This window comes from Papio anubis, chromosome 5, assembly GCF_008728515.1.
Source record: "Papio anubis isolate 15944 chromosome 5, Panubis1.0, whole genome shotgun sequence".
Lineage (NCBI taxonomy): Eukaryota > Metazoa > Chordata > Mammalia > Primates > Cercopithecidae > Papio > Papio anubis.
In genome coordinates, this window is record NC_044980.1 from 149,173,468 (window position 1) to 149,191,035 (window position 17,568).

A 17,568-nucleotide genomic window follows, 5' to 3' on the forward strand; every position below is an offset into this window, starting at 1 on the left:
CATTTATGAAGACAGAATGGGGAAAAGTACCCATTTTCCACTTGGTCATTCAACTCCCTGTGTGGCATCCATACTGAACGTGTTGAGATATACAGCACAATGGCAATGGCAGACAGAAGAAGCTTCAGGAGGCTGAAATAACATAGATAACATAGTGAGGTAGGTTGGGTGGAGACTGTGCAAACTAGAGACCGTATGGTGTGTCTAGGCAGAGGCGGCTGCTGCTCACCTCAGCAGACTCTGGCAATGGGAGAGCAGGCCCAGCATGGCCATTCCTGTTTAACTGGAGAAACTGGAAACCTGGATTTTTCATTCATATATTTTGCTTTTCAAATGTTATTAGAAAATAGAGGAACACATAAGAAATAACAAAGCATGTTCATAGTGTGTGTGTATATACACCAAACACACACGTGCATGCTCATACACACACACACATACACATTCCTGGGAGGAGAAAAAACACGGTGGAGGGATGAAAATAGAAATTTGACTTATTTGAATATTTGTTATTTTGTAGATTTGACTTTGGTGCCACATACATAGTTTACATAAAACAAAATTGGACTTTAAAAAAGCTGTCATGAAAAAATGAGAAGAAAAAATGAAACAAATCTCACTGGGTATCGTGTTAACAGAATAACCCCACAGAAAGGAATTATTTCAAGTGACTTTGAAATTCCATGGTTGGACTGTATTTTCCTAGTAGGATATACTTTAAAGGTTTTTAAAAACTGACAAATTCTACATTGTTTTTTTATTAACCATAATGTTAGTGCAGTAGTGACGCTGGTGTTCTGAAACTATTCTGTGTGTGTTGTGAGTTAAATGAATAATCGTGTTGGTATTATTCAGAAAAGGGATTTTTGATATGAAAGAAAGGTAGTAACATTATAAAATCCATGAGATAAAATGGAAATATTCAAGTCCTGAATTTGAGTTGAAGTTTCATGTTAAATCATATTATTTTTACTAAACACACAACACACACACACCTTATTTTCCAACTCTTTCCGCAGAAACAAAGGCTCACCCAGTAACAATCAGTATCCAAAGCTCCCAGTTGTAGTTTCTAAATACCAGTTCTCACTGAAATGAACCAGGGCTTATTATTAAAAATGGCTGATTACAGTCATGGGGAAGGACTGTAGGATTACCCTATAACATCTCACATAGAAGAGAGACGAAGGACTGTAGGATTACCCTATAACATCTCACATAGAAGAGAGACGTCCATCAAAGACTACGTGGTTGTATTAAAAGGGTGCAGCAGTCAACTGGAAAAAACTCCTTTACTGAAGTAGGGAAATTAGAAAATTATAATGATAATAATTGGGCTATAATGAAACAAGTGAAAATGTTTATAGTTAAAAGTAGAATCCTCATTGGTTTGGAAGATACTAGGTGGAAGATGTTAAATAGCCAATTCAGTATTTTAAAGATCAACAATAAAGGAGGGAAAATACAGCTCTGTCAATTCCTCTGTCAACTATAATTTAGAGTTAGCAAATAGTTGATGAGATGAAAGTAAATTAAGAATAATAGAATTATGATATAACCAGTTTGAAACCTCTAGTGAAATCGTCAGTCCTCTAGGCAAAGACTACGTTGGCTGATAACTTCATGGCAAAAAATGTTATGTGCCTACTGATAGAAGAATATCCCATGAATTAAGTAAAAAATGTCCCTCACTCCACCTCAAAGATGTTCATGTATAATCTCAGAACCCATGAATGTATTACATTACATGGAAAAGGGGAATTGAGATCGCAGATAGAATTACAGTTACTGATCAGGTGATCTTAAAATGGGGAGATTATCCTGGGTTATCCAGATGTGCTCAGTGAAATCACAAGGGTCCTTGAGAATGGAAGAAGGATGCAGAAGATTCAGTGTCAGAGTGATTTTATGTGAGAAAAACTCAAATCAGCCACTGCTGACTTTGGAGATAGAAGTGAGGCCATGAGCCCAGGAGCCAGAAAGAGCAAGGAAATTGATTCTCCCTTTAGAGCCTCCGGAAACGGACATAGCCCTTCTGACCCCTTGATTTTAGCCCATTGTGTCCTGGTCAGACTGCTAACACACAGAACTGTAAGATAATAAATCTGTGTTGTTTTAAGCCACCAAGTTGTATTATTTGTTACTGTAACAATAGAAAACTAATATACCCCATTTCCTAGGATATATTCTTTCTAGAAAATTGCACCTGAGTCTGATTAAGCTTCTTGATGTAACCACCAATTTATAGGAAACATAACGAATAGAGGAACACATTATATGAAAGTATGGGAATGTTCAGCAAAATCTGAACTCTGGGTAATTCTATTTTTAAAATGACATTTATCAAATAAAGTATATGTGTATATATTTGTATATGTGTGGATTAATGAGAGAGAAAATGACTGGAAATTTTAGGAACTGATCTAGTATTTTATGTAGCAAACAATTGCTGTAGGGAACTTAATTCAAAAAAGCAAATTATAGAGAAAAAAGTATTAGTGAAATTTGAACATTGACATTGGGTGTTTGATATTAAGGAATGATTGTTACTTTTCAAGTATGTGTGTGGTAATGGGATTATGGTTATATTTAAACAAAGAAGGGGAGCGTAGGTGGCCATAATAGATAATAATAGCCATAAATTGATAATTGTTGAAGATGAGTGATAGGTACATATGTGTTTGCTATCTGTTCTTTCTACTTTTGCATTCATTATTTCCATAACAAAATATTTTTAAAAAATATTAGCAACTAACTTGACTCTTTAAATGTTTGTGACTCAAACACACATGTCCAAAGTCTGGATTTAACCAACAGGCTGCCAGCTTGAAATATCTGTAGAGTTTTGGAAATAGGATATTTTACTTTTCCTGGAGTATTATCCTTTTCTCTCCTCCTACTTACCTTCTCCCTCCATTCTTTCTGTGCTGCCTAGCAAAATTGCCCCCTGCCCCAATCTGTATATGTGGATGACTAGAGGGCATTCAAATTGCTTGGAATAGAATTTTCTCAGAAAGAGTGAAAAAGATAATATGCATAACTGCATTGAACAATACCTTCTAAAATTTTACATGTTCTTTGAATACTCGTCCTCATTCCATGGCTTCAAAAAAAAAAAAAAAGGCAATAACTTTCCATTTTTGACAGCCCGAGGTGTTTTGAAATTTTGGCTAATCATATCTTCCTTGTTATCTCTGTGTTCTATTTCAGGATGGAATGGGAAACCTGAGGATCACAGAAAAAGGTCTAAAGCTAGAAGGAGACTCCGAATTCTTACAACCTCTCTATGCCAAAGAAATCCAGTCCCGACCAGTAAGTTTCTGCTGAGAGAAGAAGGCGTTATTGTTGTTCTAGAATCTGAATCTAGAGGAATTGATCTTGCTATCAGCTGGGTACAGAGGACTGGGATGGGGAGTAATGCTGGTAGTAAGATGAATTCGCTTTCACTTCTGAATCTTTGAGTATCATCACAGCAGTGGTAATGTAAGCAAGTGAGATGACCTCTCTGAGCCTCTTTCCATTCCTGCTGAATAGAAGGTAACAACCCCATGCTACCCAACTTTATAAATTGTGTCGCAAATAAGGCAAGACAGCAAATGTGGAAAAGCCATAAATAGTATACAAATGCATGATAATATTGCTGTTTATTTTATTCATCAAGTGCTTCAAAGCCATTTTTAGAAACACAGAATTAAGAATTAGAATTTTGTTTTTCATTAAGACTTTACACTATGTAGCCGGTGTTGGTTAGGATCAATTCAATATCAGGCTGAGTGCAGTGGCTCACACCTGTAATTCCAGCACTTTGGGAGGCCAAAGTGGGCAGATCACCTGAGGTAGGAATTTGAGACCAGCCTGGACAACACAGTGAAACGTCGTCTTTACTAAAAATACAAAAATTTGCCAAGTATAGTGGTGAGCATCTGTAGTCTCAGCTACTGGGGAGGCTGAGGAAGGAGAATTGCTTGAACCCAGGAGGTGCAGGCTGCAGTGAGCCGAGATCACGCCACTGCACTCCAGCCTGGGCAACAGAGCAAGGCTCCATCTCAATAATAATAATAATTATTATTATTATTATTATTATTATTCAATATCAACAGCTACATTCTGAAATGATATTTAAATAATCACAACAGAGTGTGTACCCTGTTCTAGGCATATTACTGTTTTGCATGCAGTCTCATTATCTAATTTAGTTCGCAGATTTGTCCACTGAGGTGGGGACTATTGCTGCCTCTATTTTGTAGATTAAATAACTGAGGCTTGGAGAAGTTTCATGTCAAAAGCTTCATATTTGTAGCAGGACAGAGATTTCAAGCCTTCTCTGTTAACCATTATTTCCTACAGAAGCCTTTTCTTTCATTCCTTCTTTTCTTTCTTGTTGCTCTAGCAGTGATTCCTACATATATACCTTGCCTTTATTAACCACTGTTATTCCAAATTGTGTGGAGTTCTTTTAGTGGTTTTGTTTTTTGGTTGGTTGGTTTCGTTTGTTTAGTTTTTATTTTTGTTTTTTAGTGGGGTGATAGAATTTGCTGCTTGAAAAGGATTATTAATGCATTTGCTCTGCCTCGGATTGATCCCCCTTCACCTGCGAGCATAACGTGAAAGTTCCCCCAAAGCATTACTTGCATTGTGTGCATTGATTAGCATAATTATGGAAATTCAGCAACTTGGTGCAGTGGCTAATTTTATCTGAATGTTATCCAAAGTCTTCAATTGTATTAAACTAGTGCCACTCTAAATTTCAAATAGATTTGCTTTCTTGTGTGCTTAGTAAAAGAGAGGGAGTCAGGATGTTAAAACCATCCAAAATAGCAAATGAATTTAGCCATCCAATGATTATTTATAAACTGTAACTGGAACCTATAGTACATTGTCTTGGGTACTTAAAGTACACAGAGTATTGTGAACATATTTACTGTCACTGAGAAACCTATACCCTAGAAAGAGTAATGAGGTGACCCTGTAACGTGGAGAGTCAGATGATAATTCTGCCTTGGACAGAATAGAGACAGTTTTAAGCATTTAAGAAATACCTGTTCTATGCATTGCTCTTAATTTATATCTTGTTTTCCCAACCTGGCAATTTGGTTAGTTGTCATAGACCTGTTTCTAGTTGAACTTTAGACAAACAGTCTTACCTGTATTAAACTTGTTTAACTCACTAGTTTAGTTTGGTCGTTTCCCTCTATGGATGTTGGCGTACGTTTTCTGTAAAGGGCCAGAAAGTAAATATTTTAGTTTTATTTTAAACTTTTTTTTTTTCTTTTTTACCACTCTCAAAACTTAAACAGCATTCTTAGTTTGGGAGTCATACAAAAATAGGCCACAGGCTGTCATTCACCAACCCTTCTAGTCTATATTAGGAATAATTCCATAAATATATAAATGCTCTTATTAGACTGGAAGTGGTAAAAGGTAGATTTTAAGAACATAAGAAGAACAGCTGATATGTGTTAAGTAAAACATTCTGAAATAAGTTTCCTTGGTAAAGAATTAGTCATGTCAAGATATTAGGAAATGTGTTTTAGAAGACTTGAAAACAGGGTACTGGGTGCATCTGTTGGGTCTGTATGCAGGAATTGCATGTCTAGCAAATGCGTTAGCCATCCTTTCTGGAAATTGACAGACAACTGATCTCAACTGAGAGATACACCTGCTTGTAAGTTTAAAAAGTAGTAATTACTTACTTTTACATTTAATTACTTACTTTAATACTGAAATATATGAGCTATATGCAATGCTTTCAAATCACTGTTTAAAGAAAATAAAAAGCCCTCAAATTCACTATTTTCCATTGTTTTTAATAACTTTTTTCAAAAATAGTGAAGTTTTATAGCCTTATATGTTTCTAATAACAAAAGAAAAATCTTCTAACTGAAGGAAAAAAGACACACAGTTATGCATACATAATAAAATCCATAAGTCATGTGATCTCTACCTGAAACCTGTGCCCAAATTCACTCGCCCTTCTGCATCACACACCACACCTTAGGTCAAGCCACCATCCATTCTCACTTGCACTACTGCAACAGTCTCTTCACTGTCTGCTGCCTTACGCTTTTAGCCTCATTATACAAATTGTAGCCAAAGTAGTCTTCAAAATGTCAAATCGCTCCACCTCTTCGCAAAGGATTTCCCATTGATTTCCTGTTGCATCTGGAATAAAATCTAAAGTCCTCACTAAGGCCTATAAAATGCATTATTAGACGTTTTCATTGAGGGCTCCTCTGGTCATCTTTGTGTCAGCTCAGATGTCACCTGTTTAGAAAGATTTCCTTCACCCAGTCAGTCCATTTAGCACAGTAGCCGTATATAAATAGCACATTGGTTTTTAATTCCTTATAACTGTCATTCGTTCACATTCTCATCATGTTTATATGTTTGGAAGAGCAGGAGATTGTCTGGATTGTCCCCACTGTATTCCTCAGACCTCTTGCTGTACCTAGCACACAGTATATGCTCAGTAGATGTTTGAGAAACTGAACCAGTGAATCACTGAAAATGAAAGTGTCTCTGAAATCTATTCTGCAGAGGCAAGCACTCTCAACAATTTACTGTTTTGGCTGGGCGCAGTGGCTCACACCTATAATCCCAAAACTTTGGAAAGCCGAGGTGGGTGAATCAAGAGGTCAGGAGTTCGAGACCAACCTGGCCAAGATGGTGAAACCCATCTCTACTAAAAATACAAAAATCAGCCAGGTACGGAGGTGGGCAGCTGTAATTCCAGCTACTCCAGAGACTGAGGCAGGAGAATCACTTGAACCCAGGAGGGGGAGGTTGCAGTGAGCTGAGATCGCTCCACTGCACTTTAGCCTGGGCGACAGAATGAGACTCTGTCTCAAAAAAAAAAAAAAAAAGAACAGTTGACTGTTTTATCAAACATTTTCCATGCATATGTATTTTTTAACAAAACCATACCTTGAATACTATTCTGTACTGATGCAATGATGGTCTCATAAGATTATAACACCATAACACGATTTGTATTTTTACTGTACTTTTTCTATGTTTAGATAGATACTTCCATCTGTGTTCCAATTGCCTACAATATTCGGTGCAGGAACATACCATACAGGTTTGTAGCCTAGGAGGAATAGGCTATGCCATACAGCCTAGGTGTGTAGTAGAGTACACCATCTAGGTTTGTGTAAGGACACTCTATGATGTTCACACAATGGCAAAATCACCTAATGACATGTTTCTCATAACGTATCCTCATCAAGTAATGCATGCCTGTATTGTTTATTTTGTATACCTTACATTTAAAATTTTAACAGCTTTCCTGAAGTACACTTCTGATAAGTTACAATCTGATAAATTCTAAAATATGTCTGTTCACATGAAACCACCACAACCAAGATAACGAATGTATCCATCACCCCTGAGAATTTCTTCTTGCTCCATTGTAATCCCCCCATCCTGTTGCATCCCTCCAACTTCCCCACCCATGTTCATTTCCTGGAACTTTATATAAATGGAATCATATAGTAAGAGTATCTAAATAATGTTAATAATAAGTTGTCAGTTTATAAAGACCTTTTTTAAAACCATCTATTTAATGTCTAACTTAAGAATATGATTTTTATTTATTTATTTATTTATTTATTTATTTATTTATTTATTTTTTTGCCTGCAATGGGGCTATGTCTTGATTTTCTGGGGAGAGATATTAGAAGTGGTCTGCTTCATAAACATTCAGTATTTCCCTTCTGGATAACATCAAAGCATAGAGAACAGAATACAGAATAACATATTAGGCATGGCATTGAAGGAAGAATTAGTATTTCTTTGATATGTCCACAAAAACTGAAATCAAGTATGTTGGCATGAAAAGGTGAAAGAAAAAGATTTCTAATATGATAATTTAGTCCACAGGGCTTGTTTCTCCTTAAGCACAAAGGTTATTGCAAGCTGAAAGAAACTGAGGTTCTGGTATTAAGGAAGGTGGGAGGAAAGAGTGGTTGTCAGGCAACCAATTGGATCTGCCATGTTTACTGAGTCCTAACCTCACATGATGCTCATGAACCTCACATGTAGTTTTTATCACCTTTCCATTCACTCCTTTGTTATCTTCAGCTTACTGATTGTTTTCTGATGTATCTGACTATTTTCTGTAGACTACCCCGGGAGACTCTCGTCTGCATAATTATCTGCAGTGTCATTTCTATGTATATCACAGCTGCCTCCATTTTATGGGGTATCACCTTCTGCTTTTCCTATTGAAAAGAGATCAGTGTCCAGTTGAACAAGATTAGTCAACTACTCAAAGTGAGGACAACTAATGAAGCAACACTTGACTTTATTGTGGTTTTATGTTTCGCTGATCTGAGAGGAGCTGAGATTAGTTAAGCAATTCACACAGTGTTCAGCATTGTATCTGATTTCATTACTGAAGGTTGCAACCCTAGTAAAGTCACTACAAATTGATTAGTGTGATAGCAATCACTTAGGAAGATAAATTAATGAGAAATGTTCATCTTTATAAAGATTTCCATCTGGGAGTTGAATGAAAGCCCTAGGACATTCTAGCTTTCAGCCACATGGATGTACAGCTTCTAAGTGGTAAAGTATCATGCTGTCCAGAAAATAGATTGAGAAGGACACATGCTAAATTAAGTATTCAATCATGACTTCCAAAGACAACATGTCTTAGAAATACCACTTGAATGCATTAGCACAGAAGTTTGTAAAGTTAAGGGATTTAATGCTATATAACTCTATATTTGAATGCTATTTCAATGTGTTTGGATATATTTTTGATTGCTAAGTATAACTGCAAGTTTTTGGCAGGAACTACTAGTAGACAGAAGGAATGAATGGGTACAAAGGAAACCTTTATTACTACTTTGTGAGTAAAGGTCTCCTTAGTATTCATTCATTCTTAGACAAAGTTGTATATCACTACTTCCTCAAAGAGGCTTTTTACCTCGCATCTTATGGCAATAGGATTAGATGACGCTTTTGCATAACTTAATGTGAACTAGCAAAGGAAAGGAAAATAGCATTTATTAAGCACCTATTATTGTTCCACACCTACAGCAATAGGAAAGTCGTATCATGAATTTATCTTCATGTTCACCTCAAACTACATTTGAGAGTGGGTATAGGGCTCCTAGCCCATTGCTGTATTGAATTTAGAAGTTCAGGAGAGGAGAGGGTGGAAAGAAAGTTTGAATGGATCAGAAAAATTAATTTACATTAGGAGAATAAAGGGGAAAATTATTATGTAAATATTGTTATGTAAAAAATTATTATGTAAATATATGTTTTTTAAAATATTTTATCCAGTAAAAAATCTTGGCTATGCCTATCTTAAGATATTCTCATGTATGAAAACCAGCACATAAAATTATAAAGTCATATATAAATAAGGATTTTAGAAGTTGCTTATACCAAGAGGCAGTGTAACAACATGGATTTGAGCATGTGCTGTCTTGTTGGACTTGGGTGGCAACTAATGCTGCCATTTGCTCAGTGAGTAATCTTCGAACAATTGTTAACCTTGCGAATGCTTGTTTTCTTACCTGCACAGCTGAGATATTAACACTTGGTTGTAAATAAGCAAGATAATGTTTGTTAACTGTTAATACAGAACTTGATGTAAAGTAAGTGTCCAGAAATGGTAGCCGCTACCTTCATCCCCTTCTGACAATGATGATAATGATGATGACTTTCACATCATCATACAGTCCAAATTTCACCTGATGCTTGGATTTCCTCAGAACCAAATGGTCTTGCAACCTCTGCTTGAATATCTTCTTAATGACAGACTTACTACTCTCAAAGAAAACCCATTTTATATTCAGTAGCTTTTAGTTTAAAATTTTTCCTTTGCTGAGTTACCTTCTTCTAAAATTTTACTTTTCTCTCATTCTTCTTAAACATTTTTGCTGGGTCTAGCATTCTTGGCACAGTCTTTCTGAAAAAAAAGAAGCTTGATGATATATTTCAAGTACCTTAAAAATGTTTATGCACTCTGATTCAGTAATGACATTTTCACTCATTTTATAACATAACAAAAGCAAAATAAAATATTTAAAGATTAAAACACACATGGAGGGGCCAAGATGGTTGATTAGAAGTAGTTGTGGTTGGCCGCTCTCACCGAGAAGAATGAAGACGGCGTGTGAATCCTGCATCTTCAGCTGAGGTATCCAGGCTCTCTCACTGGGACTGACTAGCTGTTGGTGTGACCCACAGAGAGTGAGGATAAGCAGGGTGGAGTGACGGCCCACCCGGGAGCCGCACGGGCAATCGGGAGTTCCCACCCTCAGCCAAAGGAGTGGTGAGCGATTGTGCTGCCCAGCCCGGGAAACCAAGCTTTTCCCACATATCTGTGTAACCCATGGATCAGGAGATACCCTTGTGAGCCCACGCCACCAGGGTCTTGGGACCCAAGAGCACAGCTGTGCAGACTCTCAGCAGCTGCACGAGTTGTGGCCAGCAGTAGCATGCCGGAGGCTGCCAGAGATGACCAAGTTCCAGAGGGGAGGGGTGGCTGCCATCACTGTGCCCCAGTCGTTTTCCCCTGCTGGTGCCCTGGAGACTAGGTGGTTTGGATGGGAAAGAATTCCCCACAGTGCAATGCAGCAGCTGTAGCAGGTTGTGGCCAGACTGTTTCTGTAGGTGGGACCTGGATCCATCCCTCCTCACCAGGCAGGGCCTCCCTGCGGGAATTTCAGCAACTGCAGCCAAAGATTTACAGACAGAACTCTAATTGACCTAATTGACCTGGGATGGACCCCCAGGGGGAGAAGCGGCTATGGTCTCCAGGCTCAGTAGAGTTAGTCTACTGGCTCTGAGGAGGCCAGGCAGTCCAGACAAGGGAATTCCCCTGAGCACAGAACACCCACTCTGCCAAGGGGCAGCCAGAGTGCTTCATTAAGCGAGTGGCTGATCCCATGCCTCCTGACTAGGTGAGGCCCCCCCTTCACCAACCCCGCAATAGGGGTTGCCAGATATTTTATGCCGGAGCATTTCAGCCAGCATCAGGTCACTACCCCTCTGGGACAGAGTTCCCAGAGGAAGGAGCAGGCAGCCATCTTTGCTGTTCTGTGGACTCCACTGGTGACACCTCCAGGTGCAGGAGGGACCCAGGAGAATAGGGTCTGGAGTGGACCCCAGCAAACTGCAACAGCTGTACAGAAGAGGGGCCTGACTGTTAAAAGCAAACAGAAAGCAGCAACAACAGCATCAACAAAAAAATACCCACAAAACCCTATCCAAAGGTCAGCAACCTCAAAGACCAAAGGTAGATAAGCTCACAAAGATGAGGAAGAATCAATGTAAAAAGCTGAAAACTCAAAAAGCCAGAGTGCCTCATCTCCTCCAAATGATTGCAGCACCTTTCCAGTAAGGGTATAGGACTGGGCTGAGGCTGAGATGAATGAACTGACTAAGCAGGCTTCAGAAGGTGGGTAATAATGGGCTGGACGAGGTGGCTCTCGCCTGTAATCCTAGCACTTTGGGAGGCCGAGGTGCATGGATCACTTGAGGTCAGGAGTTCAAGACCATCCTGGCCAACATGGTGAAACCCCGCCTCTACTACAAATACAAAAATTAGCCAGGCTTGGTGGCATGTGCCAGTAGTCCCAGTTACTTGGGAGGCTGAGGCAGGAGAATGGCACGAACCCGGGTGGTGGAGCTTGCAGTGAGCGAAGATTGTGCCAGTGCACTCCAGTCTGGGCAACAGAGTAAGACTCTCTCAAAAAAAAAAGAAAAAAAAAAAAAGAATTAAGACCACACATCTACAACCATCTGATCTTCAACAAACCTGACAAAGACAAGCAATGGGGAAAGTATTCCCTATTTGAGAAATGGTGCTGGGAGAACTGGCTAGCCATATGCAGAAAATTGAAACTGGACCCCTTCCTTACACCATATACATGAATCAACTCAAGGTGGATTAAAGACTTAAATGTAAAACCCCAAATCACAAAAACTCTGGAAGAAAATCTAGGCAGTACCATTCAGGACATAGGCATGGGCAAACATTTCATAATGAAAATGCCAACAGTAACTGCAACAAAAGCAAAACTTGACCAATGGATCTAGTTAAACTAAAGAGCTTCTGCACAGCAAAAGAAACTATCATCACAGCAAACAGACAACCTACTGAATGGGAGAAAATTTTTTCAATCTATCCATCTGAGAAAGGTCTAATATTCAGAGTCGACAAGGAACTTAAACAAATTTACAAGAAAAAAACAACCGCATTATAAAGTGGGCAAAGGACATGAACAGACAGTTCTCAAAAGAAGGCATACACATCGCCAACAAAAGTTTTAAAAAAGCTCAGTATCACTGATCATTAGATAAATACAAATCAAATCCACAATGAGATACCACCTCATGTCAGTCAAAATGGCTATTACTAAAAGTCAAGAAACCACAGATGCTAGTGAGGCTGTGGAGAAATAGGAATGCTTTTACATTGTTGGTGGGAATATAAATTAGTTTAACCATTGTGAAAGACAGTGTGGTGATTCCTCAAAGACCTGGAAATAAAAATACCATTTGTCCCAGCAATCCCATTACTGGGTATATACCCAAAGGAATATAGATGATTCTATTATAAAGATACATACATGTGTATGTTCATTGCAGCACTATTTGCAATAGCAAACACGTGGAATCAACCCAAATGCCCATCAGTCATAGACTGGATAAAGAAAATGTGGTACCTCACGTATGTTTATTGCAGCACTATTCACAATAGCAAAGACTTGGAATCAACCCAAATGTCCATCAATGATAGACTGGATTAAGAAAATGTGGCACATATACACCATGGAAGACTATGTAGCCATAAAAATGGATGAGTTCATGTCCTTTGCAGGGACATAGACGAAGCTGGAAACCATCATTCTCAGCAAATTATCACAAGGACAGAAAACCAAACATCGCATGTTCTCACTCATAGGTGGGAATTGAACAGTGAGAACACTTGGACACAGAGCAGGGAACATCACACACCGGGGCCTGTCAGGGGGTGGGGGGCTGGGGGTGGGATAGCATTAGGAGAAATACCTAATGTAAATGATGAGTTGATGGGTGCAGCAACATGGCACATGTATACCTATGTAACAAACCTGCACATTGTGCACATGTACCCTAGAACTTAAAGTATAATAGTAAAAAAGATACAAAAAAGAAAATGTGGTACATATACACCATGAAATACTATGCAGCCGTGAAAAGGAATGAGATCATGTCCTTTGCAGGGCCATAGATGGAGCTGGAAGCAATTATACTCAGCAAACTAACACAGGAACAGAAAATCAAACACCGCATGTTCTCACTTAAAAGTGGGAGCTGAACAATGAGAACACACGGACACAGGGAGGGGAACAACACAAACCCGGGCCTGTTGGTGGGGAGTTGGAGGGAGAGCATCAGGAAAAATAGTTAATGCATGCTTGGCTTTAAACCTAGGTGATGGGTTGATAGGTACAGCCAACCACCATGGCACACATTTACCTATGTAACAAACTTGTACATCCTGTACATGTACCCCAGAACTTAAAAAAAAGACAGCCCTATCCCCCGCCTACACACACATACATCAGTGCCTTACAAAAGCCTGTGTAAATATTGGTTCTTATTAAAGTCTAAATTCCACATATAAAATGGGGCATGACGGTTTCCAAATGTGTCAGTATTTATCAAAGTTGAGACATATCTGTATACCTTTTGAAACCCTAAGTCAGTCATCCTCAAAATGAATTGTTATTTTTGGATCAATCATTATTTAGTGAAGAGTGAGATTTTTTAAAATTCATTTTGATTTTAACATGATGTCAATTGAGATTTATTCCATCATCCCTAATTACCAAGATATATCTAGGCTGAATGTTAAAAAGCACCTAATAATTTAATTAGACCAGTTACTTCATTTACTGGTTGGGGCACTAAGGCTCAGAAAGAAAGCAGGATTTACCAAATTATACCCAGCTAAATTTAGAACTAAAATCCAGAATGGCAGTATTCTTCCCTGTGACCAACCTGATTGTTAATTGGTAATTTTTTCATGATACCATGTTTAGTGTGATAAGTGGTTACACGTGGCAATTTACCTGTCATGAGGAATGACTTTGACTGAAATGTATGTTTGAACTCATGAGAAGATTCACAAGCACTATGAGAAGGAAACTGGAAACAACAGTGGATAATGCAGCAGAACTGAGCTTAATTGCAGATGATCTAATCACTGGGATAATATATTTCTCATAAGAGTTAAGTGAAATAATTTTAGTGACCTGCCTTAGACAGTATTAAGTGAGGTTATGACAGAAGTTATAAACTGAATCCAGGTCACAGGTGTAGTCTATTTGCCTCACACATTATGTTTCTTTTACTATTAATATGTGTGCTTCTACTATTTAAAAATCTGAGAATTTAACATTTTAAAAAAATCTACATTTTCTGATTCTTATGAAGGAGCAAAAATATGGTAGAGTGGTTTGATATTCTTACAGGGTAGAGTTCAGGGGCAGCCTTACATTTTGTAAACTTCATACTTTATATGAGACATCTGTTCTTCAGTTTGGCACAGTCTCACCAGTCACTACTGTGTCACACCCAGTTGCTTAACTTATTTATACTACAGACCTCTGAAGTTCCTTGCAGGTGCAGTCCCTGGTTTATGGAGTTGTGAATGTACAATACCTTTTTACTTGATGTCCTCAGTAGGTTCTTAGAAACTGCAACTTTAAGTAGAACAGCATATATTAGGTCCTTGGGAGACATTGTTTTGTGCAGAGTCATTTTGTTATAACATTGGTGAGAAAAAAAAATGCTTTTGTTGCATGTTATTTCACTTAAAGTGGCAGTTTCCAAGAATCTATGGATATATATCATCATCATACAGGAGTTAAGAAACTAGGTTGATTTCATAGGATTAATATTCACTCCTAGTTTAACATTCCTTACTTCTTGTTTCTCTCTCTTGTGACCCAATTTCTCCTAGTGCTGTAGCTTGGGGGTTGCCCTACTGCTTTATTGAGGTATAATTGACAGGTAAAAATTGTATATATTTAAGGTGTACAAACTTAATGACGTTTTAATATACATCATGAAATGACTAACATAATCAAGCTAATTAACATATTCATCACCTCACATAACTACCTTATTTCATGCATGTGGTGAGAGTACCTAAGGTCTACTTTCTTAACAAATTTCAGGTATATAATACATGATTATTAACTATAGTCACCATGTTGTATATTAGGTCTCCAGAATTTATTCATGTTATAAATGAAAGTGTGTACTCTTTGATGAACATCTTATTTCACCTGCCCCACTCCCACCCTCACTAACAACCCTTCTACTCACTGTTTCTGTGTTTGACTTTTTAAAATTCTACATAAAAGTGAGATTATGCAGTATTTACCTTTCTGTGACTGGCTGATTTCACTTAGCTTAATGTTCTCCGGGTTCATCCATGTTGTTAAAAATGCAAGATTTCCTCTTTTAAGGCTAAATAGTATTCCATGATGTATATATACCATATTTTCTTTGCTCATTCATCTGTCAGTTGACTCTTAGATTGAATTCATATCTTGTCTATTGTGAATAATGCTACAGGGAACATGGGGATGCAGATACGTCTTTGAGATAATGATTTTCTTTTTTTTTTTTTTTTAATTTATTTATTATTATTATACTTTTAAGTTGTAGGTACATGCATAACGCAAGGTTTGTTACATATGTGTACTGTGCCATGTTGGTCTGCTGCACCCATCACCTGTCATTTACATCAGGTATACCCCAATGCAATCCTCCCTCCCCCTCCCCCATGATAGGCCCCCTGTGTGTGATGTTCCCCTTCCCGAGTCCAAGGATTCTATTGTTCAGTTCCCACCTATGAGTGAGAACATGCTGTGTTTGGTTTTCTGTTCTGTGATAGTTTGCTAAGAATGATGGATTTCCAGCTGCATCCATGTCCCTACAAAGGATGCAAACTCATCCTTTTTATGGCTGCATAGTATTCCATGGTGTATATGTTAATATTTTCTTAATCCAATCTGTCACTGATGATTTGCTGATTCCAAGTCTTTGGTTAGAATAGTGTTGCAATAAACATACGTATGCATGTGTCTTTATAGCAGCATACTTATAATCCTGTATATCCCCATAATGGGATGGCTGGGTCATATGGTACATCTAGTTCTAGATCCTTGATGAACGCCATACTGTTTTCCATAATAGGTTGAACTAGTTTAAATCCTGTGTAAAAGTACCCATTTTCCACATCCTCTCCAGCACCTGTTGTTTCCTTGACTTTTAATGATCACCATTCTAACTGTGTGAGATGGTATCTCATTGTGGTTTTGATTTACTTCTCTGATGGCCAGTGATGATGAGCATTTTCATATGTCTGTTGGTCAGGTATGAATGGGTTCTTCTTTGAGAAATGTCTGTCTATCCTCTTTTGCCCACTTTTTGATGGGGTTGTTTGTATATTTAGAAAACCCCATTGTCTCCAGCCCAAATCTCCTCATTAAGCAACTTCAGCAAAGTCTCAGGATACAAACTAATGTGCAAAATCACAAGCATTCTATAACACCAATAACAGACAAACAGAGTGCTAAATCATGAATGAACTTCCATTCACAAATTGCTTCAAAGAGAATAAAATACCTAGGAATCCAACTGACAAGGGGATGTAAAGGACCTCTTCAAGGAGAACTACAAACCAATTGCCTAGTGAAATAAAAGAGGACACAACAAATGAAGAACATACCACGCTCATGGATAGGAAGAATCAATCTGAAAATGGCCATACTGCCCAAGGTAATTTATAGATTCAATGCCATCCCATCAAGTTTTCACCAATGAGTTTCTTCACAGAATTGGAAAAACTGCTTTAAAGTTCATATGGAACCAAAAGCCCAAGAGATTCCAAGATAACTTAAGTCAAAGAAGAACAAAGCTGAGGCACTAAACTATATCATAAGGCTACAGTAACCAAAACAGCATGGTACTGGTACCGTAAAACAGAGATATAGACCAATGGAATGAACAGAACCTCAGAAATAATACCACACCACAGCCATCTGATCTTTGGACAAACCTGAGAGAAATGGAAATGGGGAAAGGATTCCTTATTTATGAATGGTGCTGGGAAAATTGGCTAGCCATATAGAAAGCTGAAACTGGATCCTTTCCATTCTTATACAAAAAATTAATTCAAGATGGATTAGAGACTTAAATGTTAGACCTAATACCATAAAAACCTAGAGGAAAACCTAGGTAGTACCATTCAGGACATAGGGCAAAGACTTCATGTCTAAAACACCAAAAGCAACGGCAGCAAAAAAGCTAAATTGACAAATGGGATCTAAACTAAAGAGCTTCTGTACAGCAAAAAGAAACTACCATCAGATACCAGGCAACCTACAGAATGGGAGAAAATTTTGCAATCTACTCATCTGACAAAGGGCTAATATCCAGAACCTACAAAGAACTCAAACAAATTTACAAGAGATAATGATTTTCTTTCTGTTGGATATATTCCCAGAAGTGGGATGACTGTATCCTATGGTAGTTCTATTTTAA

At 38.0% G+C, this 17,568-nt stretch overlaps 1 protein-coding gene across 3 annotated transcripts in view; it reads left to right on the forward strand.

The window, feature by feature from the left end:
• The window catches only part of SGCD (sarcoglycan delta), a 438,666-nt gene that overhangs the window by 190,048 nt on the left and 231,050 nt on the right, over window positions 1-17,568 (forward strand). For all 3 annotated transcript variants that reach the window (XM_009209470.4, XM_017960078.3, XM_021940234.2), the window contains one exon: window positions 3,211-3,312. In XM_009209470.4, coding sequence (XP_009207734.2) covers window positions 3,211-3,312 — 102 coding nt within the window. The remainder of the gene's footprint in view (window positions 1-3,210; window positions 3,313-17,568) is intronic.